The sequence below is a fragment of the Xenopus tropicalis genome, chromosome 3 (assembly GCF_000004195.4).
Source record: "Xenopus tropicalis strain Nigerian chromosome 3, UCB_Xtro_10.0, whole genome shotgun sequence".
NCBI lineage: Eukaryota > Metazoa > Chordata > Amphibia > Anura > Pipidae > Xenopus > Xenopus tropicalis.
In genome coordinates, this window is record NC_030679.2 from 78,342,891 (window position 1) to 78,368,682 (window position 25,792).

Sequence of the window (25,792 nt, forward strand, 5' to 3'; positions counted from 1 at the left end):
TAAAGTTTCAAGGTTTTATTTGAAATATTTACAAAGTTATAGTTACATTGTAAGTTTGTTTGCCTGAGCTACAGGAAAACACTCTGCTAACACACAAACCAATATGGTAATCAAAGTGAATTGCAGCTTCTAAAGCTATATATATCTGTAACATGCAAAGCCACAGAAGACTTGCAGTGAGTCTCTAAAGGAAAGCAATGAGCCAAAAATATTGCTAGATTTGTAAAGTAGTGTATGCAAAAAGTTAAGTAAACATATACCTCAGCAAAAGTACACTCTTCTTAAGTAACACTGTACAATTATGGAGATTACCCATGTCTGGATTTGCCAGAAACTTGGCAAGACAAAAACAGAACATAGCAAGATATAATTACTTTGTGCAAGGCTGAGCTATTCAGTCCCTTCTTACGTAAAACACATTGTATCCAAGTTCTATTAATCCACCAAGCAGAAGGATCCATAATGGAATAAAAACAAAACATAAGTAGATATTAGCCGACTGTTCCAGCTTGGCACATAAAGCTAGGCAGAATGCCAATTTTAGGAGCATAGCAGTCAGATACCATGACTTTTTCTTTAAATGTTGAGCTCCATTTCTTGGATCATAGCCAGATTTACATCTGCCAGCCATCTTCACAATTAACATGACCAGAAGTATAGTGTCAAATATCCATACAGGAATAAAAATGATAAACCAGTTCCAGGGAGCCTTCTCATCCAGCTTTAACACCAACATAATTAAGAAGAGTAGGGTAAAGAGCCATGTGAGCAGAACTCTCTGCGCCAAGGACATTCTCATTTAAACAGAATTTGAGGGTTATCGGTGCCCAGAAGAAGAGTTGGTGATTGTGGAACCTGGGGGGAAAAACCATTCGTCAGTTATTAAAATGATTTCACAGTACAATTCTATGGCAGTCACATTTTCTGCAAAGAGAACAACTGTGTAACTGTGTTTCGTCTTCTATACAAGTATATAAAGGCTACAGGTACATACAAAAAAAAAAAAAAAAATGACCTACAAAAACCTAGGGGCCCATTCATTAAACCACAATTTTTTGCGGTTAAAATCACGATTGCAAAAAATTGAGTAACCACGATAATTTCTTATTTTCGAAATGTCACGAAAATTCTTTTAATCGGTCGCATGAAAATATTGTGGTTGCATTCCGAAAGTCACAAAGTTTTCAGATCCGAACGTTCAGAAACGGCGCAAACACCTTTCTGGCTTTGAAACCTTCAATGTATGATTTTGGAAGCCTTCAATGGCAGCCTCAATGGCACTCTACAGATCCAACCTGGCCAAAAGAAAGTCACGATACCAAAGCTTGAATGAACATTACGTAAAGTTCTATAAGTAAGAAAAAATACGAAAAATTGTGGTTTAATAAATGGGCCCCCTAGTGTGGCTCAACCAGTAAAAGTAGGTGGTTATTCATTAAAACTATTTTCAGGCTAAATAAATGTAGAATATATTTATTAAAAAAAAAAAAACCTTCAAAAAGAGCCTTTACAGGTATTGGACCACTTATCCGGAAACCCCTTATTAAGAAAGTTCCAAATTACAGAAAGGCCATCTCCCATAGACTCCATTTTTTAAATTTTATTAAATAATTGACATTTTCCCTGTAATAATAATAAAACAGTACATTGTACTTGATCCCAACGGAGATATAATTAATCCTTATTGGAGGTCAAAATATTCTTATTTAATTACTGTTTAAATAATTTTTTTGCAGCCTTAAAGGACAATGAAAGGTTAATATAAATTAAAAGTAAGTCTAAAGGCATTCTTTTTAAGTACTTACTGCATATCTAAATTCCCAGATCCCTGCTTGCTTCTCTGAGATATGGTGCTGGCAGCCTACAGCAGTGTGAAGACTACAGTGACATCACTGAAATCTCTCTTCCCTTCCTGTAGGTGCCAGCGGCAGCCTTCCTATTCTCTGAGCATGTGTGTAACTTGATCCTGTCTGCTGTTCTGAGCTACACATGCCCAACAGCCAATCAGAAGCGGATCTGCCAGAGGGGGGGGGAATGAAACACATGTGCAGTATGAAGCAAGGAGGGAAAGGAAGGGAGAATACCTTTTTAGAGATGGCTGCCTGTTCTAGACAATGTGAAGTAAGTGTGACTGAGTAAATATTTGATTAGGTGAGCCAAAAGTGTGGTGTTTTTACTAAACAATAGGAGGACTATTGGGCAGTATGCTTTTTAAATTTTGACTTGCATTCTCCTTTAAAGGTAGGAGATCCAAATTACGGAAAGACTCCTTATCCAGAAAACCCCAGGTCCCGGGCATTCTGGATAACGTGTCCCATAACTCTATGGACACTTTATCAAAGCTATGATTAAAGGAAAAACTATTCCTCAAGAATGAATACTGTAAGGAAAAGTGTTTTAAAATAGTTAGTCAAACCCTGATTTTACTTTCCCTCATTTAATTCTCACTAGATTTAAAGCTTTCTTGCATTTTACATCATTTTTTTGGAACATTTTCTTTAAAAAGAAAAAAAAAAATCAAGGTTTTGCTTGCAGTTTAAATGATTTTTTTATTTTTTTTTTTTACAGGAAACACAGATTTTACATTTTCCTAGAATGTTTTTTTCTAGTCCCCTGGAAAAAACGTAAAATTGGGGTTTGGCTGTAAAAACTGAATGTACTGTTGCCCTGCTTCTGTGTAAAAGAAAAAAAGCTTTTGTGTAGTCATGGGCGCAGCCATTCAGTAGTAATGTTACATAGTAAATAATCTCTGTAGAATATAATGGGTTTAGACTGTGTAAGAATTAAACCCATTGTATTCTACAGAGCATATCTGTTATCTGCTATATAACCTTTGCCATTTACCCTTATTTCAACTTGATTAGCTACCTCCATGGCTACACAATAGCTTATTTATTTAAACTATTGCAGTTACCAGTGCAGGGCAACAGAATATTTTATTTTAATTCCTTTTGTTTTATTTCATTGTCCCATTAACCAACAGATAATGTATATCATAAATAGTTACCTACAAAAAAATCTTAACAAAATGGTATATACATATACATATAAGTAAATATTGCCTTTTTATATCTTTTACCTAGAGTCACAATTTTGTAATGGTCTGCGACTAAGCCCTTGTTTTGTGTTTGAGCACAGTGAATTGTATCAGCTAGGGAGTGGCACACCATTTAAAATGGCAGCTTGTCAATTTAGGACTATCCAATAACACAGTGGTCCCCAACCTTTTTAGCTCCAAGGACCAGTGTCAAGTGCGAAAAATTTTCCACGGACCGGGGGGGGGGGGGCCCTTATACGCCCGACCGCGTTCATTTGCACGTTAAATCTGCGTATTCCTATGCACCTCTACATGCGCCCCGCGTTGATCGGCGCAGCACTTTTATACGATCATTATTCAGGTGGCGTTTCGTTTACGTCGCATTTTTACTGCGGCCGGTAACAGAGGCAGCCCACTAGAAAGAAGCCCGCGGACCGGCGGTTGGGGACCCCTGCAGTATGTATTTAAATGAAGCAGTGTTTTACAAATGGGTTGTTTTATGGAATATATTTTAGAGAGACCTGCAATGTTCAGGTGTATAGTTTCCCTTTAAGCATTCAATGCCAATGTTTTCTACATTTTCTATGAAGCCTTTATGTGTTTATGAGTGTCCAGCTTTTTTTTTTTATGCATATCTGTTCTGCTATCTGAACGTCTGGGACTTGTGCACCTGCACCACCTATTTACTTGGTGTTGTCAACAAGTAGAAGTTCCTGTTCCTAACACAAAGCGCTATTTGCAAAACAAGTCTTCATTGCAGTAAAACAATTTCTCCTTCTGGAAACTGTGGAATGTCATTGACCAAGAGAAATGGCTGGTATGTTGTTTTGTCATCCGTGCTTAAAGATTAAGAAACCCCTTTTTTTTTTTCAATGAGTAAAATTACTCTAAACAGCCTCCAGAATTACCTACCTTTGTCCCAGCATTCTCTCTGACCTGGTTCCTCAGTTAGAAGTTAATCATTTTTCTTTGCTTCCTTGTACAGAGTGAAGCCCCACCCCCACTTTTTGTCTCTCATCAAAAAAAAAAACCCTGTTAATGCACAGATTGGCTCCTGCTGCCTCCAGGCATGCCCAGAAGGCTCTTCAGGTCGACTACAGGTAGTCGAATTGAAGAGATAACTGAACAGGAAGTGGGGACAGGGCTTCACTCTGCACAAGGAAGCATAGAAAAACGATTAACGAGAAACCAGGTCAGAGAGAATGCTGGGACAAAGCTAGGTAATTCTGGAGGCTGTTTAGAGTAATTTTAGAAAAAAAAAAGATTTACTTATTTAATCCCCTTCAGTGCAGAGAAGATAAAAATAACATTTATTTTTATTTATTTCCTGTTATTTATATAGCACAGACACATTTCTGCATTTCTTTACAGAAATTAAAGAACATTCTCTCAGTTCCCACTCCAGAGGAGATTACAATCTAAGGTCCCTATCACATTCACACACACTATAGTCAATTTATTCAGAAGCCAGTTAATCTGCCTGTATGTTTTTGGAGTGTGGGAGGCAACTGGAGTACCTGAAGGAAACACATACACAGGAAGAACATACAAACTCCTTGCAGATAGTGTCCTGGCTGGGACTAAACAGAGGACCCCGGCACTGCAAGGCAGAAGTGCTACTCACAGAGTCACCTGCTGAAAATACCTTACCCTAGGGGTCAGCATGAACTGCCGCCTAGCAGGCCTGGATTTGTGGCGAGGGCCTAGGGTGGCACAAATTTAGGGGCATGCCGCCCTGCCGCACCAAAATTTGACATTTTGTTCCCATACGGAGCAATGGGGACGTCTCTCCACTGCTTTGTATGTAAGTGTCCGCACATGCGCATGGCAAGGGGGGAAGATGGGGGACGACAAATGGGGGTGGCCTTAGTGCACCCGGAAAAGAAATCTGGCACTGCCACCAAGCTGTAACTGCTGAAAATGTTCTGAATTTTTGACTGTAAGTGATTAGAGTGTTTTACTGGAAGTTTTGGATGTTTAACCCATTTTGGAGATTAAGCAGGGGCAACAAAACATAATGTGCACCTTTCCCTAAAGATGTTCCCAGACAGGAGACTTTTTAGGAAGAATTGTAGTGACCAAATACCCTTTTTAGCTCACAGCAACACACCATTCACTTAAAAGGGAAACCAATTTTTTATGCCACACACCTAAGCTAGTATGAGGTTACTAAGGACTACCTGTACCCAAGCATCATAGCTGCAGCGCAAGTAACTAATATCGCAGGATGTTTCCCAACAGATTGGATGGGGAGCAACACATCTTCAAAGCCAAGTTAAAGAAATTAATATTCTACATGTAGGATACTATTTTAGAGCCTCCACTCTACAAAATCTCACATATTAATGGATACGTTCACTGTTACATTAATTGTGTTTATTGCAATTATAATATAAGTCATGCTATTTATTTATTTTTTCAATTATTAGCCTTCCTATTTAGACTCCTTAAAGGAGAAGGAAAGGCTAAGTCACTTGGGGGTGCTAAAATGTTAGGCACCACCAAGTGACTTTAATCGCTTACCTTGTACCCCGGGCTGGTGCCCCTTTTAGGAGAAAACAGCACCAGCCCAGGGTACCTGGGGCGATGCGCTTCCTCCTTCCGGCTTCATTTCGCTAAGACTAACACATAGGCGCATACGCAGTAGAGTGAAAAGCCGACTTCTCTGTTAAAGTTCGGCTTTTCACTCTACTGCGCATGCGAGCGATACAGGAAAAAGAAGCGCTGCAGGTACCCCGGGTTGGTGCTGTTCTCTCCTAACAGGGGCACCAGTCACTTGGGGGTGCCTAACATTTTGGCACCCCCAAGTGACTGTGCCTTTCCTTTTCCTTTAAAGCTAAAACACTATTTGGTTGTCAAGCTCCCTAACTCCACAAAACAAAACAGAGTGACTGTGTGGCTTCCAGGTTATTGTTATTTATTATTACTTGTTTCTCTTTACAGTTCATCTTCCATGTTAAAACCGGTCCCTGGTTACTAGGGTAATCATGCCATAGCAACCAAATACGAGTTTCAATTCACCTGAGAGCTTGAAAAAAACAAAACCACACAGGCACTTACACTAAAAATATTGAGGTTTGTCCTGCTTATATAAACGTTGAGGTAATATACAGATATACACCTATCACTTACTAATATTAACATGGAAAAGGGCAATAAAGTATCATCTATTTTCAGAATAACCTCCTTGATACCTGTTATAAATTATTGTACTAAAAATGACAGAACAAATATCACGTAATACGAATTTTCTGAGCAACAGCAGCCCTATGATTTTAACTGCTGTCGTCCTAAAAAAGAAGCCAATAAAAACCTACCGAATGCGATTAGAATGGCCTTTAAGATTCAAAACAATCTACAGCGTCTCTTTTCATCCTTATATCATGGACCCGCAACATTACCTCTTCATTCACAGTTCATCAGAAATTCAAAGCTTCCTGTTTTATTTTGCTCTGATTGGACGAGACTAACGTCAAACAATTACTACTCAGCCAACCAAATTGCGGCGACAGATGACATAAAGCCTGCTTACGCTTAACGTCTTGTACATGACGACGTTGTCTTAAGGAGGTCTAAAGGCGTAGCAAACCGTATTCTCCATCTTTGTTAATGGCATGTGGTTATAAACGAATGTAAACGACCGGACCAGATTTTCGAACTTGCAAGACTGTATTTCAGAAATCAAGAGACATTTCATAAATTAAGAGAACATGCTAGAGTCGGGTGATATAAAAGTAAGCTCTTACTATCGTAGCTTAAGTTATAACAATATTTAAAGTATGGAGAGTCCTTCTGCGGCGTCAGATATTTATTTTATTTATATGGAACAGATGTCTACATAGAAGTACAGTACAGACGTAAAAGTGTTTCCAGCAGAAAAGTAAACGCTGTAGAATTGACTTTCAGGCTGAAAGGGGTGCCGGGCTTTAGTTTTAGAACGTAAAAGCTCTTTGGCAAAGCGGTGATTGGCTGGCGCACACGTGACGCGCCTGTTAGCATTAGTGCAGTTGTGAGGAGGTTAGGGCGCGCACACCGGGCCAGGAGAGTGTTGTGCTTGCGCTTGATCGGGGGCGCGCACAGAAGCCTAGTTCATGTTCCGGTGAAATTCAAACGACCGCGTCCGGTCACCGCGGTGGGAACTAGCGGCTCGTTGCACAGAAGCAGGTAACAGGTCGCACTCGCGTTTTCCTGCTTTGGGTTACAGTGTATTGGCTGCAGCGGTGCTCTGCACTTCAGCATTGATGATAGTCTGCTGTGTTTGGCACGGATGCGATAGGGGGGAACCGGCAGCCCACAGCATTGCCGCAGCCTGCATTGTAATGTGAAACCTAAACTAGTGTCAGACAAAGGGATGCAGCTCTAATCTGGCTGTCACCTTTCCCCCCGCATCATCGCCCCATTGCTGCCCATCACCTGTCAAAATGCTCATCCTCCTCCTTATAAATAACTATCACCAGTTGTCAGTGTGTGTCAGGAAGGACTCTGCCAATAAGTTAGGTCAACTGTAGGTTGCCAAATGACTTCAGCATGCATAGAATGCAAACAATCCCTCCGTGATCAGATGTATTTAGTCTGGATAGCCATTATATAATGAAGGAGTCATGTTTTACTTGTTTGGAATATTCCTTGCAAATGAGTACCCAGCAGTGGCATGGACATCTATAATGACTAGCAGTCAGTGAGCAACTGCTCCTAAATGTTTGTCTGGGAAGTCATGTTAGAGATGAATGAGACTTAGCAAGAAAACACAATTAGAGAAAAGGTCTAGGTGAAAAGAAAAAAAAATTGGAATATACTCCACCGGCAAAATGTTTTTTTTTTTTTTAGCAAGTTTTTAAAATTTCAATATTTGCTTTGCCTTCTGAAAGGTTCCCTAGATGTGCTGCATTGCACCAACAAAGTCTTGGTAATGTCATTGTTATGAAGAGGTCAGTAGAAGCCTGTAGTCAGGCAAAGCAAAAGAACCCTATGAAATGTATTTTGAGGCAGGGTCCAAAATATGTGCAGCACATCAGTTGTAAAGAACTTCTGTGGAAGTCATGAGTATTGATCCTGGATGCTATAGACAGCCAATGATGCTGCTCATGATGATGATGCTGGATTTCTTTTGGTTTTCACCACTGCTTGCTTCCCTCTCAGAAGTTCTGCCTCTCTGCAATTCACTGCTGCTAAACAATTGCAACACAATTGGAGCATTTGATAGCCAACTGCTGGAAGATACAGCACAGCAGAGACAAATAGCCATATAATAAAATAGCCTGAATGACCAATGGAAAACGATAATCTGTAACACAACTCATGTTTTAGTGGTAACTAATGCAGCACGCTGGTGGGATTCTCCTGCAGTCCAGTCCCACTGTGTGCTGAGTTTTCAGAAGCACACATCTTTGCCAGTAAAAAGTTTTCTATTATAGTGGTCAAGGTTAGGGTTCCAGGTAGCTTACCAAAAAATGTCGGGCTGGGCACATGGCTAAAAGCCCCTGAGGAGAACACTGTTACTACAAGACTCTACTGCAAGACAGTGGCAAAAAAGTTTAAAATATACCACTAACTGCCTGCTGACAGTGCTAAGAAACTCTTGCTTGCTAGATACATCAGTGAATTTTGCCTTGTAGGGCTGAGCAGTGCAAACAGAGGCAGTGGATAAGGAAATATTAGCCTTGTGACCAATATTCCCTCTTATTTTTGACAGTGTGTACACAAATGTACTTTTATGCGCACTTTTAAACTATTTGCCCATAGGACTAGGTATGTCTGAAAAAGTAAAACATTTAAACGATTTTCAAGTTTCTCAATAATTAATAATGCACATTTAATATGAGCCCAAATACTTTAGATATTTTATAAGTCCTTTATAAGTCTTTCTCTTCATGATTTGTTTTATTTATCTTCATGTCTCTTATTCAAACCTTTGTCTAGCTGCTAGGGTAAATTGCACCCTGGTATTTGACTGATTGCTGAACAAATAGTTAAAAAATTCAACGACCATTTAAATGAATTGTTAGCTGGACATAGACATTGGTATTCTGAGACAGACAATTTGCAATTGGTCATCAGTTTTTATGTTTTTTGAGTTGTTTAGTTTTTTTTTTTCAGCAGCTATCTGGTTGCTGGGGTCTTATTCACCCTAGCAACCAGGCAGTGGTTTTAAGAGACTGAGAGTGGAATATGAATAGAAGATGGCCTGCATAGAAAGATCAGAAATAAATAGTAACAATAACAGTAAGACTTATGGCACACAGTAAGTTAAATCGGCACTACCAAGGGCAACGAGTCTCCTGAAAATGCTACCCCCTTTTGCTAACTTAATGACATTACTTGCAGCTTTTCAGCTGAATCAAGGGAAAATGCAAAGGCAGGCATTTCCCTGCAATTAAACCAGATTGCTGCAAGTAATGTAATTTATATGCAACAATTCTAATGTTTGCGAAGGGGGTGGCATTTTCAGGACATTTGTTGCTAGCAGTACTGCAGATTTAACCACGGACAACAAATCTTACCATGTGCCATCATCCTTATATTGTAGCCTCACCGAGTTTGTGGCTGCTGGAATCAGTTACCCCCCCACTTGAAATCTAGAAAGAAATATCAAAAATAAATCAGGAAAATCAGTTGCAAAGTTGCTAGGAGTAGGTAATTCAATAACATATGAAAAGTTAACTTACATGGGACCTGTCACGCTAAGAAATAATTCCAAATCCTTCCTTTTCTTGTTAATTTATCAAAATAAACTTTAATTACACCGTCTAAAATTATTTTAATTTTGTTTCCTTCGGTCTTGAAATTCCTATCACAGCAAGCAGTCAGGTGCCATTTTGTGGACACTGTTAAGGCAAATTTTGTATCACCCTAAAATCTTTTGTATGTGCCAGAAAAGCAGACCTGATGCCCATGCCGATGCACAGGCTATATAATTAAAGATCATGATGAAGGAGGGGTAATGTAAGGAGGGCAGTGATATCTAGGAAGTTCTGAATGGAAAGTGAAAGTAATTGACTGGCTGCCATCTTTTTGGGTTTTTTTATGTTTAATTTGCAAAGGACTTATACTATACTGCTTTTTATGACTGGGTAACTGGTCCTCTTTTAAAGTTGAACCACCCATTATGTGGAATAGTATATGAGATTGTCAAAAAGCTTTCTGTTTCAATAGGTAGTGACTGTGGTGAAAAGGGGGTTATTTCCAAGGTTAAAGGAGACATATCATATAAAAGTTATGAATGTACCAGGGAATTATACTCCTCTAGATATAGAAGGATTGTGCTTAAAAAAGTTGTGTTTCTGACTGATTTTTTGAGAAATTCCACAAAAACCTCAGTAGCCCCGCCCATCTGTTCCACTTCCTGCTGTCTGAATTCTCTGGATGAGCTGGGGAGCCGGCGGCCCTCCGTACCCTGCACTGTAGGATAGGAACCAATCAGCAGCTAGGCTGACCTGATAGGGAACTGAAGCCTGTCTGTGCTTGTGTGAGTTCAGGGCTGTGATTGGCTCTCCCCCTCCTACTGTGCTTCTGGCAGGGACCGTTAGGACACGCCCACTCTTCATTTCAAACTCAGACAGAGAAGTGAGAGGATCTATAGGGAGCTCCAATAAAGGGGCCATTTTTACAGATAGGGTTAATGTTTAGCCCAAAGGGAAACCAGCACCGGATATTATTCATAATTGCCTACAGGGTTAGGGTTTTCCCATTTATCCAATATGTCTCCTTTAAGACATCTAGAGAATGACAGTAGCATTAAGTAAATGCTATTAAAAGCATAATCTGCCTAGCTATTTATATTCATTGCACTACTACTTCTGATTCCCAAAACAATGTAGCAAAAGTCAACTATTTAACAGCCCTGTCTTTTGGTGGCCTTTAGCTCTGCAACAGACATGGTGGTGGAGTTGGTATTTTACTATCTGAACAGTGTTCATTCTAGCCCATTGGCCAAATACTTCCCCCTCACTTTTCACTCTGTTGAAGTCCACACAGTTAGGGTCTACGCCCCATTTACTCTACGGGTTACAATGATCTATTGCCCTCCAGAACCTACTTACCGATTTCTCAGGTTGGCTCCTACCCTTCCTCTCTCTTCAGATATCCCTGCTATCATTATGGGTGACGTCAGTATCCCCATCGACACTGAAGGGTCACCTACCTCGTTCTGTGGGCACAAACAATCTGTCTCAGACCCCACCCGCCAGGATGGCCATAACCTTGATTTTTATCGAATTATTGAATGCAGTCCCGCAGTCTCAAACACAGTTGAGAAAAATGAACTCCAGTACTTACAAAAATTACACACCTTCTTGATTAGACTACTGTAATTCAGTGCTCTTTGGACCCCACTCCAATCCTTCATGAACAGTGCCGCCAGACTCGTATGCCTCTCCTCCCGCTGCACAAGTGCCACCCCTCTCTGCCAGTGCCTGCACTGGCTACCTATCATATACAGGTTTAATTTAAGGTACCTGTACTTACCTATAAAGGACTCACTGGTAACCACCCTAATCCCCAAGTACACCCACAGTTGTAACCTTCGGTCTGCACTTGACCTCCTCCTCACTCATTACTCCCCTCTCACTCTCGCATCCAGGACTTCTCACTTGTTGCGCCCATCCTGTGGACCGCTCTGCCCTATCCCCTTAGACACTCTCAGAGCCTCTGGGCTTTTAAACAGTCACTTAAAACTCACCTTTTGGTTAAACCTATAATCTAACAAACTTGATTACCCACTAATCCTCTCTACTCCTTTTTCACATGCTCGCTAACCACTGGTATTCTCCTTTTACTCTGCGCTTAACATCACTCACCATCAGAAATGTTACCGCCACACTGGTTACCCTCACCTTATGTCTCAATTGCTCTACCTCTAAGAATGTAAGCTCTTGAGAGCAGGGCCCTCCCCCTTTTGTCTAACATCATCCCAATGTAACTGTAAATCATTTTTAGGGAAATGTTTGTCTGTGTAAATTGCTGCACAAATTGATGGCACTACGTAAATAATAGTAAAAACAGACCTGGTGAAGAACTAAGTTTGAGTCAAAGTTTCTCACTAGAGATAGATCAGGCTAAACAATTGCTGTATAATTACATGTACAAATAACTTAAAGCATTGAAAAATTTGAATGTATATTGTAAAGTTGCTTACAATTCTAGGATTTATAAATATGTGTGCTATATAGTGTAATTACAACTTGAATGGCTGTTTATATAATAGCTGCTGAAGCAAATACACAATTTTTACCAGTGTAGAGTAATTATATATTACACTTTATATTAGGGATGCACTGAATCCAGAATTCGGTTTGGGATTCGGGCAAGATTCTGCCTTTTTCAGCAGGATTCTGATTTGGCCGAATCCACACTCCTAGCCAAACCGAATTTGATTTCTTAAAATCACATGACTTTTTAAGCACAGGAGTTGAACATTTTTTGCTCTTTAGCCCATCTGTATCCTAATTTACATATGCAAATTTGTATTCGGTTCAGTATTCGGCCAAATCCTTTACGAAGGATTTGGGGTTTGGCCAAATCCCAAAGTAGTGGATTCGGCGCATCCCTACTTTATATAATATAACCATATATGGCAATTTTCTGCTGTTGCCTTTTATCTGATATTTTGTTATTAGGTAAATGTATTTTTTTTTTAGCTGATCTTCTGATGACATTCAGTATGAAGTTGTTTATGTTCTATATATGCATTTCCTATCAATATTTTATGGGAAGAGTAGATATATATTAATGGGCATATCATAAAAATAATTATAGTTTGTTGTTTAAAGGGGTTGTTCACCTTTAAGTTAAGTTTTGGGTTGTTGTAGAATAGACAATTCTAAGTAACTTTTCAACTGGTCTTCAAGTTTTGTTTTTTATAGTTTTTAAATTATTTTCCGCCTTCTTCTGCCTCTTTCCAGCTTTTAGATAGATATTTTTCTGTAAGGCTACAATTTTATTGTTAGCTTTTATTGCATATTTTTGTATTTAGGCCCTCTTCTATTCATATTCCAGTTTCTCATTCAAATAAGTGCTTGGTTGCTAGGGTAATTTGGACCCTAGCAACTAGATAGCTGCTGAAATGTCATACTGGAGTGCTGTTGCATGTAAAGCCAAATATTTCAAAAACTACAAGCAATAAAAAATAATGACCAATTGCAAATTGTCTTAGAATATCACTCTCTACGTTGCATTAAAGGTGAACCATCCCTTTAAAACAAGGTTGTTGCCATGTAAGGTTGTATGCCATTATATGTTGAGTATTATTGAGAAGAACCGTTATTTTATTTGGAACGTCAGTCACTATCCTTCTCTCTGCAAACTTTCTCTTTCTATATGTAACTTTTTGTCAGTCAGTTGTATACCTAGAATGCATTGTCTAGGAAAAGGGAGCACACCCCAGTGCATGCCACCTAAAGATGACCATACATGGCTGATGACAGCTGTCAACTCTCCCTTCCAGACCCAAAATCCTGTCAGACAAAGACCTCATTGTCATGCTGGTGTGATCTTCTCCTGCAGTTCCCTGTACACCTGCAGTATGATGTGTTGGTTGACCTGGAGGCCTGTGAGGGGATGAACCTAATTTGGCCCCACATATAGGTGTGCAAACTTGCAATGATCTGCTCATTTGGCTACCTTATTTCAGAAACAGTACTGAATTAATTTAATTTGTTATATATAGAAAGTTCCTTATTTCCATGGAGCATATTTTCTTTGTTTGCTTTTAAATTAGAAGTTTAACTAAAAATTAACTATTGGTTCAAATAATATTAAGTGCCAATTTACAGTTAGTTTCAGTCCCTTTTAATTACTTACCTTTTTGTTCTATAGTTCTGAATTTTGTATTTTAGTTTGACTTGCATGGGTGAAGGCAGAAAATACAGAAGGAGAGCTGCCATGTAGCCTACAATGGTGGAGGGAACAGAAAGCCATAATAACAGCAGTTGTTCCCAGAGCCCACTTTATCTGCTTTTCTTTTGCCTAGGTGCCAGGAAATGAGCCAGGAGCACTAAACTGGCATTAAAGGACATGTAAAAAAAATTTAATCAGTGAACAGCCTCTTTAAAATCTTTCAATACCTGCGACAAGGTTGTGCTGCTTCCCCTTAATCACTTAGATTTCCTTCTCCTCCTGTAACCCACTCAGCCCCCTCCCTCAGGAATTTGCTTTGGCTGTTGGCTTGTGGGCATGCTCAGATTACTAAACACGCCCCCCCAGTCTAGCAGCCAGTGAAGAGATGGCACTGCTGGTTCCCATAGAAACTCAGCTCTAGCAGCCTGCTTCAGTTTTTTTTCTCCCAACTCTCCTGAGCTCATCTCAAACAAAGCAGAACTTTTATCAGACAGTTCTGCCTGTGTGAGCCTGTATTCTTTATGAAATGTATGCTGAATTTTTGCAGAAAATAATTTGAAATAAATTGTTCCACTGTAAATGGCAGTGGGAGATGCTTCTGATACAATTATGGGTAATATGTTATGTTGAGGCAGTTGTGCTTGTAGTTTAAAAAGAACTGGAAACCATTGTGAGAAAATGTTGATGTTAGTGACATTTTTCATTGTTCAGCATGAAAGTGACATGACAGCTATGTTGTGGAGATTGCTGTGGGAACCCTAGAGCTGCCACCTGGTTAGAGATGCCTGTAGCTCCAGACTTCCCCTGCATCAATAGGCTTAACTGTGCAACGTTTGGAGTAGAATGAAGGCAGTGGTGCTGTGCGCAAATGTACGGAGTCAAGTAAGGAGACTTGACCCAGGTACCATTAACGAGAGAGAATTTTTTTGCAACTGAAAGCAGGTATCTTGCCACAACTACACTTGGAGATATATTTATCAAGTATAAGCTGATAGATGGTAAAAATCTAAGAAATGGTAGTGGAAGACAAGCTTACCCATTATACAGGTTTGGTCCAGGTGCTCATGTCCCAGACCCTCGGCATAGGGGAGCCATATAGGAAACAATTCAATAGGATGGGCAGGCTTTCCGGAAATCCATATAGGTAGAATTGAAGCTCAAATTTAAAGTAAAATCAAAGGTACTTTATTTTTATAATACACATACATGCTGTAAAAGCCTTACGCGTTTTCGTACCATTCAGGGTACATGAATATATTTATCATGCTGTGTAAAAAGTGGAGTAAAACATTAACAGTGATGTTGCTCATAGCAGCCATCAGCCATCAGATTATTTGCTTTGGTTTGCTTTTGGTTTATGCCTTGTAGGTTTCTTATTTATTTCTGGTAAGATAAAATCAGCCTTGTATGTTCTGGTTATTTATTTTGTTACTGATGTCTGTATTAATGAAGTTGTGTCTTATTTTTGATGGCAACTTAACTAACAAATCTATGTTGGTGTCAAAAAAATCCTATTGGGGGTTTTGGAAATGTTATGGGTGTTAAGGTATGGTGATCCACATTACTGTAAGACCTCTTATCCTGAAAACCCTAGTTTATTAACATTTCAGATAATGGGCCAAAATTCAATTTCATAAGGAAAACATGCAAAGTATTTCTTATTGAACTGAATCTGTCCCAGATTATATACATGTAATACATTTTTCTGACTCCATAAGTAATTCTCATATGGCTGAAAGAAAAACATGAATAACTCTAGCATCTCCCTCCCCCTGCTCTAGATGAATCAATTGTATGGCCTTGCCTTCCCTGAAGTACAGGTTTTGCCAGATAACTGCCTTATGTTTATTGCGGACATTTATAGCATTACATTTATATAACAACATACTCTAATCATTCTATTCATTTCATTGCTACTCTTTTATCTTACAGCCTGTGTTACCTTTATAGTATGTACCATATTTTTGCAATCATATTTGCTATTTTTTAGTTGTTGATGGGTTGGGTTTGTGACCGTATTATATTGTTGTTGTATGGTTTTTACAAAACTTTTTGCTTTGTGGTGAAGCACAAAGTAAGGTTGTCTTCTTTGGTAAGGTTACCATTAAAATTTTTTGCAAAGTATGTGAAAAATCTTTTTAATTAGGCTGCTTCTTAACCACACACACACTCAAGGTCATGACCATAAAGTCCCATTTAATAAAAAATAAAATAACACTTGCAGAGTGCCCTAGAGGCTCAGTGCCAAGTATACAATCATTTGGCTAAGGTGAGAGAGGTAGGAGAGAGAGTGGCAGTAGTGATCCCCACTGTGGAGAGCAAGTTCTTGGCCAGACGGCAGGGCCTGTTTCAAGTCATAGACAAAGTTCGGGAGGTTCAACAACCCTATAAGAGGAAGCTCTTCCAAATCTCCTTTATAAATTTATTAAAACCTTGTAGGGATTGAGAACCAGTGTCTTCTCTGGCTGGTGCAATGCCATTGACATTGATTTCCAGAACTTATGCCCCAAATTGACAAACTTATAGGTTAGGCCGTGCCTGTTACATCACCAACTTGGACCTCACAAAGTGGTACTGGTAAATACCCCTGTTCAAGGCAGCAAAGGACAAAATGGCATTCTCCACTCTGGATGGCAATTGTCAATACAGGAAGATGCACTTTATTTTGCAGACCGCCCCTGCTACATTCCAAAGTGCAACAGACAAACTTTTGTGGCCCCACCAAAGGTACACATCTGTGTACCTGGTTGACATTGCCATCTTTAGTAGGGACTGAGAATCCCACCTCCCCAAAGTCCTGGCAGTTCTAGACTTCCTGAGGAGAGATGGGTTCACATTGAACCAAGGCAAGTGTGCAGTAGGCATGAAGGAGGTAAGATACGTCTGGTACATCATCGGAAGAGGGCAAGTAAAAGCGTACAAGCATTCCTGGGAATGCTTGGGTAATACCAGAGGTTTGTACCCGATTTTGCACAATAGTGGTTCTGTTAACTGACACGACCAAAGGTTGGAAGTAAATTATGATTACATGGAACAGATTCTGAAAAGACCTTCCTTGGGCTAATCTTATTGATTCCTCTTACTTGGAAGAAGCAATACAGAGGGTCAAATGTCAGATGAACCCGTTGGTTTCTGATCCTCCAGGAGTTCAGGTATATAGTAGAGTTTAGACCCAGAAAACAGCATGTGAATGCCGATGCCCTTTCCCAAGTCCACTATTTGGGCTCTTCTATTGCCTTTACCTTCCCCCGGGTTGAGGCAGAGAGGGTTATATGTACAAGCTGAAAGGGATATATCCTGGATCTATATAAGCCCTTTTTTTAGGTTATGAGCTGTACAGGGTTAACCAGCAGGTTGTGTGCTTGGATGTCCAAAGGATGTTTAAGCAAGTGATTGGCAGGTGACAAAATCCAACAAAAGCACTTGTTGAGTTATGTGTGGTTGTGATTCGCTGTTCCCCTGCTAAAGATCCCCTGATAGAGCGGCTTGTTTACTCTTCCTGCATACTGGATGCTGAAGTAAGCTATGTGATATTTCGGACTTGCCTTGCTGAATTTAGGCCATATTTCTGTTGCCATTTGTTGCTGCTTGAAAAGTCTGTAAATGGACTGTTGTTTCCTTCATGTCTGGATTAGCCTGCATTTATGGAGCAAATCCCAGAATGTTCCTCACCAAAGCTTTATTCATACATATATGTAAACAAACACACACACATATATATTGTAAAGAGAAAAATATTATAAAGAAAATAGACTATAAAAAAAAAATTATCCCGTCCACAGTTGGAGACTTGTGGTTAAATCTGGTGGCTATGTTGTGTGGGACCTTTTTTTTTTTTTGCCAATCTGCATGAACCATTCGCCAAAAGGGGTGGGAGGTAGTCTGGTCTGGCGTCTAGGGCACCACCAGATGAAGCAAATTATAACCCTGTTGCTTCCTAAAATGACCTGGGGTTTTCTTGATAAGGGATCTTTCCGTAATTTGGATCTCCATACCTTAAATCTGTTAAAAAGCCATTTATAGATTAAATAAATCCAATAGGATTGTTTTGCCTCCAATAAATATTAATTACATGTTAGTTGGGATCAAGTACAAGGTACTGTTTTATTATTACAGAGAAAAAGGAAATCATTTTTAAAAATTAGAATTATTTGCTTTTAATGGAGTCTATGGGAGATAGCCTTTCCGTGTTTTGGAACTTTCTGGATAACAGGTTTCCAGATGACAGACCCCATACCTGTACTAAATACTGGAAAGGTAGAATTCAGTTTTCATTATCCACCATACTACATGATCCAAACACTTTCTTTCCATTACCAGCCAAACCAGTTGCATATGTAAATTTTTAATTGCTCTGTTTTCAGAAACTCTTTTGATTTTGATTTTCTGAGCAATAGGACCTGCTTGTAAAAGCCATGTTGGGGCACACACGCACATAATGAGTAAGTGCCGCAACTCACTCATTATGCGCATCTATGTGATGTAGGAGGGTGATGTGCACCAACCAAAATGGCTTTGAGTAAAAAAAAAAAAACATATACAGTGGTGTGAAAAACTATTTGCCCCCTTCCTGATTTCTTATTCTTTTGCATGTTTGTCACACAAAATGTTTCTGATCATCAAACACATTTAACTATTAGTCAAAGATAACACAAGTAAACACAAAATGCAGTTTTTAAATGAGGGTTTTTATTATTTAGGGAGAAAAAAAATCCAAACCTACATGGCCCTGTGTGAAAAAGTAATTGCCCCCTGAACCTAATAACTGGTTGGGCCACCCTTAGCAGCAATAACTGCAATCAAGCGTTTACTATAACTTGCAGTCTTTTACAGCGCTCTGGAGGAATTTTGGCCCACTCATCTTTGCAGAATTGTTGTAATTCAGCTTTATTTGAGGGTTTTCTAGCATGAACTGCTTTTTTAAGGTCATGCCACAACATCTCAATAGGATTCAGGTCAGGACTTTGACTAGGCCACTCCAAAGTCTTCATTTTGTTTTTCTTCAGCCATTCAGAGGTGGATTTGCTGGTGTGTTTTGGGTCACTGTCCTGCTGCAGCACCCAAGATCGCTTCAGCTTGAGTTGACGAACAGATGGCCGAACATTCTCCTTCAGGATTTTTTGGTAGACAGTAGAATTCATGGTTCCATCTATCACAGCAAGCCTTCCAGGTCCTGAAGCAGCAAAACAACCCCAGACCATCACACTACCACCACCATATTTTACTGTTGGTATGATGTTCTTTTTCTGAAATGCTGTGTTACTTTTACGCCAGATGTAACGGGACGGGCACCTTCCAAAAAGTTCAACTTTTGTCTCGTCGGTCCACAAGGTATTTTCCCAAAAGTCTTGGCAATCATTGAGATGTTTTTTAGCAAAATTGAGACGAGCCTTAATGTTCTTTTTGCTTAAAAGTGGTTTGCGCCTTGGAAATCTGCCATGCAGGCCGTTTTTGCCCAGTCTCTTTCTTATGGTGGAGTCATGAACACTGACCTTAATTGAGGCAAGTGAGGCCTGCAGTTCTTTAGATGTTGTCCTGGGGTCTTTTGTGGCCTCTCGGATGAGTTGTCTCTGCGCTCTTGGGGTAATTTTGGTCGGCCGGCCACTCCTGGAAAAGGTTCACCACTGTTCCATGTTTTTGCCATTTGTGGATAATGGCTCTCACTGTGGTTAGCTGGAGTCCCAAAGCTTTAGAAATGGCTTTATAACCTTTACCAGACTGATAGATCTCAATTACTTTTGTTCTCATTTGTTCCTGAATTTCTTTGGATCTTGGCATGATGTCTAGCTTTTGAGGTGCTTTTGGTCTACTTCTCTGTGTCAGGTAGCTCCTATTTAAGTGATTTCTTGATTGAAACAGGTGTGGCAGTAATCAGGCCTGGGGGTGACTACAGAAATTGAACTCAGGTGTGATAAACCACAGTTAAGTTATTTTTTAACAAGGGGGGCAATCACTTTTTCACACAGGGCCATGTAGATTTGGAGTTTTTTTTCTCCCTTAATAACGTAAACCTTCATTTAAAAACTGCATTTTGTGTTCAATTATGTTATCCTTGACTAATAGTTAAATGTTTCTGCTCATCAAAAACCGTTAAGTGTGACAAACATGCAAAAGAATAAGAAATCAGGAAGGGGGCAAATAGTTTTTCACACCACTGTACTTCAAATTTGCGAGTTTATAAACTCAAAAAAAAAAAACTAGAAGATTGCTTGACTTTGCCTAGGACAACTCCCATTAACTTCTATATAAGCTCACAAGCTTTTAGATGCCAAAGTTTTACATTCGAGTTTTCGGGTATTTTTAATAAGCATCAGACATTCAAGTTTATGAAGTATTCGAATTGTGCAAGTTTTAGAGCTAAATAAAACGCAAATCCTAAGGGGCAGATTTATCAAAATTGGAGTTTAGAGCTTAATACATAAAAAAACTCACCCACATTCTATTTATTTCTATGGGATTTTCAGAAGCGTATTTATCAAATGGTGAGTTCTAACTTTCACCCATTGCTAAGTATTAAGCTCTAAACTCACATTTTGATAAATCTGCCCCTTAGTGGTGTTTTTTTTTTTTTTTCTTTTTACTCCCAGTGTTGTCCAGTAAGCACAAGTATGATGAATGGTTTCTAAGGTGAGGTAAAATGAGTTGTTTTCAGATTATACTGCATATTTCGTACTATTACCCTATAATTAAAAAGCAGTCTTTCCTGCTTTGCAGTGGGGAACCTGTCTATAATTAACATGTTGGCTCTTACATTTTGTGAAATTTTGATGGGTTCCCTTATTACAGTTGTAGCTGATTTATCATGTACAAAACAAAAAAAAAATCCCTGGGGTTGCATTTTACAACAAGGAAATTATGGCAAATGCTTTAATGAGAAAATTAAGCAGACACGGAGATCCATTCAGAAGGAACAGCAGATAAACCAGTATTCTTTAGGGGTCTTTCAGAAAAAATACATTATTTACACAAACATATTTTTCATATTTTAATGCATTATTCAAATGTTTTGCATAGTATCAATTTTAATGAGTGAAAACAATAAAGGGACATTAAAAATGCTAACTGATCTGGTGTACTTAAATGACGTAGCCCAACTTACTTTACACTTAAAATCTCCAAATAAGTTGCAAAAAAAAAAATATAAACTGTAGTTTTTAGTGAACACAACAAAGCGGTTTTGTGTGATGATGTCAGACTTCCTCAGAAACATTAGAGTGATGGCACAAGGGGAGATTTGCCACCTGCCGTTAAATCTGCACTACCACAGGAGACAAATCTCCCGAAAATGCTTTTCCAATAATGTAAATCGCCAGTGGGAAAACATACACATTGCTTCATTTTCCAAAGTAGCTTAAAGTTTCCTTGCAAGGCAGCTTCGGAAAGCTGAAGTGAATCATATGGTTTCCCACCTACAATTTATGTTATTGGTGGCAGGAAAACATTTTCGGGAGATTTGTTGCCGTTGCCTGCAGTAGTGCAGATTTAACCATGAGCGACAGATCTCCACGTGTGGCATTACCCTTAAGGAAAAGGTTTTTTTGGGTTTTTTTATGTTTCCGAAGAAGCATGGTGACAACAGGTAAAACACATAGACCTTCTGAGACTTTATATTCCAGCTTGTCTTCTAATCTGTGTAAGCAGACTGACAAATGCAATAGTGCAGTAACTTTTTTTAATATAACTTCCCCTTTGTAATTCAATGTTAAACCTGTTCTCTCCAGACCATTTTGTTTTTATGTAACCACAATTTTGTTTTCTGTATAAAATACAAAAATCAATAATTAAACAGATATGTATTTATATAAAATGTAAAAACTGTTGTCTTTACAAGATGTTTGCTTCACTGGCCAAGTGGCCATAGAAAGCAAATTTGGCAAGTTTTTATTGTCATTAAAGAGTGAAGCTTGTTTTTTTATACCTAAATACTAATCCTCTTACACCAAACTTGCGTCATATTTAGGACCTTTTTGAGAATTAGTCGTACCTATGACATTTTTTACTCCAGGATTTCTTTGCTATAACTAAAATGTTGGGGGAAAATGTTGATAGGTTCATTTAACTCAAATCTATGTAGAGAAAATATTTGGCACCCAAATGACACATTCACAGTGCAATAACGACAGTTATTTAACAAAAATAATAAATTGGCGCCATTACAACAAATTCATAAAACTAAAGGATACCTTCTGTGAATTTGTCGCCGTTTTTACAGTTTGGTGTCAGACACTTTTGTGAATAATGGGTCATTGCTTCTCTCACTCACACAGAAGCTGTAGCTCTTACAGGTGGCTTTGCTCCATGTGAGAAATGAGAAGCATGAAGCCTACCACATATGTGTTTGCCCAGCCCCACAACATGGCTGTCTCTCGAAGTTCTTTATGCCTTCAACTGTAAAACTTCAACTCTTTTCCAAATTTAATAAGCGACTCATGCACTCAAATGACCATGAGTATAATCCATGTTGAATCACCTGGCATCTGTTGTGGCAACATTTGAAAAATAAATCCTTAGATGTGCATTTTAAAAACATCAGTGATGTAATATATTTTTGTGTGCATGTGTATATATAATTTTTTTATAATTATAATTTCTTATAATTAGATGTGTGTTTGTCATTTGTGGCTAAGACCATTTTTAGTTTAGGTATCTTAATAAACATTGATGCTTTATTTTTTTCTCATTGGAATCTGTAAAATAAAAATCATATCCTAGTGCATCAAATATCATATGGGGCTTCTCATGCTATTACCAAAGGAGAGCAAGGAGGCACTCTGATAATCACAAATCCTTGAAAGAGGTATTACAGGAGCTATAGGATGTCTGTGGTTGATAGAATTTCCTGGTCACCTGTTTAAAAACACACATCTTATTGGTTGCTATGCGTTACTTTTACTGGGCAAACTTAGACTGTTTGGGAATGTGTGAATGTTATTTATAGATTTAAAGATGTGCCTTCATATTTTACTATCCTAGTTTGGTAGCAAAGCAAGTATTAAATCATTCTTCATAAATAAGACATATTTTCCCTTTAAGCAAAATTATTTTGTCTCCAAAAAAGCTGACGTTTGCTAATAGAGGTGGAGCATTTTTGAGAGCAGAGTCATTTGATGTAGCAGTAGGCTGGAAAACACGTTTGTAAAATAGTAATGAGGTAGTCTGTAACGTAAGTAGTAGCACACACCCTCTTGATGTGCAAGTAGTTCATCTACTTTAAATACTTGATGATCAGAGCACTTTGAGCCTCTGAATAAGCTATTGTTTTTTTCTTTGCAGCCTAAGATGTCCGATGCCTAAAAGGAGTAGAATAAATGGCGTCTAAAGTGACTGATGCAATAGTTTGGTATCAGAAAAAGGTAAGTCTTTCATTTATGGAACATTTTATTCTTCAAGATACACACACACTTTATACTATAAACAAATATGTATGTGTATGTGTCTGTGCTGGAAGTAGATTTACAGACACAGATTGCAGTATTATATAGTATCAGCTGTACATTATAATAATTAATTAAAACATAAAAACCTTCTTCCGAAGTTAGATTTATGTATGTGATATTTATGTAGGAACACACATTTTTTTTAAATGGTTTTAATTAGAATGTTGATGCCTTTGCTCTCCCATATTTAGTTTGAACCTCCATATATATTTATATCTTTCTTTATATAAACATTATTATTTAGCCAAGTTCCTATACTAAAGTTGCCGAAAATCCTCTTGATTTGCCCATCCATGAAGATGACCTTCTCTTTAATTTTTTTAAAACTTTTTGCTTAATATACTGCAGACAACACTTTAGAAATTAAATTATAATTAAATGATATAGTTATAAGTGGAATGATAAGTTGAATAGTTCATTTGCGAGCAATAAATTTTCCATGTAGTATTTTCAAAACATTTTATGTTTAGTGTTTAATGCTTGTCTTAAAAAAAAAAAAAAAAAAAAATATTCTACACACCCTTCTGTTTGTACTTTTATCATGTTATTTCATGCTTGTAATTTTCATAATATGTAAAGACTTGCCTGCAAAATGCAGCAACTCTTAAATGTGAGATTTGTCTATAGTTGCAAACTGTACAGCTCCTGTAATGGTACTCTAAGTAGGGAATTCTATGAGTGACTTTTCAAACGTGTGTTTGTACTTTTACAAAACTGCTGTTTAAAACTGGCAAGTACTCACATCGTTGTACCCAGTGGTGGGGGTCAATGAATAATTGACATACTTTTGTTCATATTACAGGTATAGGACCCATTGTCCAAAATGCTTGGGACCAAGGGTAAATTTTCCATAATTTGGATCTTCATACCTTAAGTCTACTAAAAAATCAATAAAACATTAATTAAACCCAATAGGATTGTTCTTCTCCCAATAGGGAATTATTATATCTTAGTTAGGATCAAGTACAAGGTACTGTTTTATTTTTACAGAGAAAAAGGACATCAGTTTTAAAAATCTGAATTATTTGATTAAAATGGAGTCTATGGGAGACAGGCTTTCTGTAATTCGAAGCTTTCTGGATATTGGGTTTCCGGATAATGGATCCCATACCTGTACTAGCAGTAGTCACTTTGGGTGCCTAGAAGAGTTTTATGTATTTTTTTAAAAAAAACACACTAACATAAAAGAGCTAGCACAGCCATCTCTCTTCCCCACATGCAAATTAGTGCTTTGGAAATCTACAGATTAGTGACAGCTCAAATGCAACACTTGTGCCTGTTGGATTGGGGTTCTCCGCCACACTGCAAATACCACAGCCAGTAATATGAATAGAAGGGGCCAAAAAAAGGTGACTGTAGAGGCTTTGAGGGCTTTGTGTTCGCTAAATAAAACAGAAGAAAACTTGATTACAAGTAGTGCTGAGCGAATCTGTCCCACTCCAGCAAAAAATTTGTGAAATTTTGCAAACATGTGCAAAACCGAAAAAATGACGGGTGTCAAAAAAAAATTGTTGTGCGCGGCATTATGTAACATTGTTTTGGAGTGTAAGTAAGAAGTTTGCTGTGGTCATGGGAAACAAAAAAAACTTATCTATAGCTTCAAATTCAGAAGACTCGGGCATTCATCCAAACCCTGAACCAAATCCTTGATTTGGTGAATTTACATTTTTGGAGCAATAATACCCTAAGGGGCAAATTTATCAAATCACAAGTTCGAATACCGAATGGGAAAAATTCGGATTGGAAACGAAAATTTACGAAGATCGCAAATATCACGAAAATGCTTACGAAAAAATCGTATTAGTCACAATAATATCATATTGGCGATCCGAAAGTCACGAAATTTTCGTACCGTACAATTGTAAACAGCGGTAAAACCTTTCCGATTTTTTCGTACAAGCATACGAAAAAGTTGTGCGGTGTAAAACAAAATCGTGTGGACGCAAGAAAAAATCGTCGAAAATATACGCTCAGAGCGTTTGTGCCTTTGTAAATGTGCCCCATAGTGTGTTATTGCTACAGTGGTTGTCATAGGTTGCCTTCTGAGACCATTATATGGAAAGGCTAGAGGCTCAGTAGTTATATACTATCATCTTGTATTGCCTGTTACAATAAATAAATATTTACAAACATATATTAATTATAAAATTCTTCCTTTAAGACCAAGCCAAAGCAAGGTACTCTCTATATAGATGTATAAGACACTTAAAGGGCACCTTTAAAAGAGAAGTGGGGTCTAATAGAGACTGCACTCCTGTCGGGAAAGAAAATAGTATTTTGTGGGCGAGAAAGCCCTTTGGGTGCGCTACAGTGGTCCCATCCCACTCCATTTTAGTACAATGTATTTGCTTGTAAATAGCTCTGAAAAAATGGAAGCAGCAGAAAGGCTGCATGAGGCAAGAGCTTTGGAGAAGTACCGTTCTTTCCTTGTGTTCACTTTTTTAAACCCTTGTCATAGCAAAATATCCATGTGTAGGGTACTGCA

At 38.4% G+C, this 25,792-nt stretch overlaps 2 protein-coding genes across 6 annotated transcripts in view; one reads left to right on the forward strand and one right to left on the reverse strand.

Annotated features, from left to right (window-relative positions):
* On the reverse strand, positions 1–6,504 carry tmem60 (transmembrane protein 60). 2 transcript variants are annotated; one of them, XM_012958541.3, is made up of 2 exons: positions 6,355–6,504; positions 1–855 (listed from the first exon to the last, which is right to left on the reverse strand). In XM_012958541.3, exon 2 carries the CDS (start codon positions 797–799, stop codon positions 395–397), a length of 405 nt encoding a protein of 134 aa, XP_012813995.1. In that variant the 5' UTR covers positions 800–855; positions 6,355–6,504; the 3' UTR covers positions 1–394. The 2 variants fall into 2 exon arrangements, with proteins under 2 accessions (XP_012813995.1, NP_001120020.1); NM_001126548.1 differs by lacking the exon at positions 6,355–6,504 and having other exon boundaries at positions 1–805.
* A 73-nt stretch (positions 6,505–6,577) lies between these two features.
* phtf2 (putative homeodomain transcription factor 2) overlaps positions 6,578–25,792 on the forward strand; it is a 63,005-nt gene continuing 43,790 nt past the window's right edge. For 3 of the 4 annotated variants that reach the window (XM_012960015.3, XM_012960016.3, XM_031899026.1), the window contains exons 1-2: positions 6,578–6,771; positions 23,144–23,223. In XM_012960015.3, the coding sequence (XP_012815469.1) occupies positions 23,179–23,223 (45 nt within the window). In that variant the 5' untranslated portion in view covers positions 6,578–6,771; positions 23,144–23,178. Of the gene's footprint in view, positions 6,772–7,022; positions 7,202–23,143; positions 23,224–25,792 lie in introns of those variants that run through there. The other variant, XM_004913028.4, reaches the window with a different exon arrangement.

Coding starts and splice junctions, on each gene's coding strand:
- tmem60 (XM_012958541.3), bottom strand. CDS start 799: ATGAGAATGTCCTTGGCGCAGAGAGTTCTGCTCACATGGCTCTTTACC.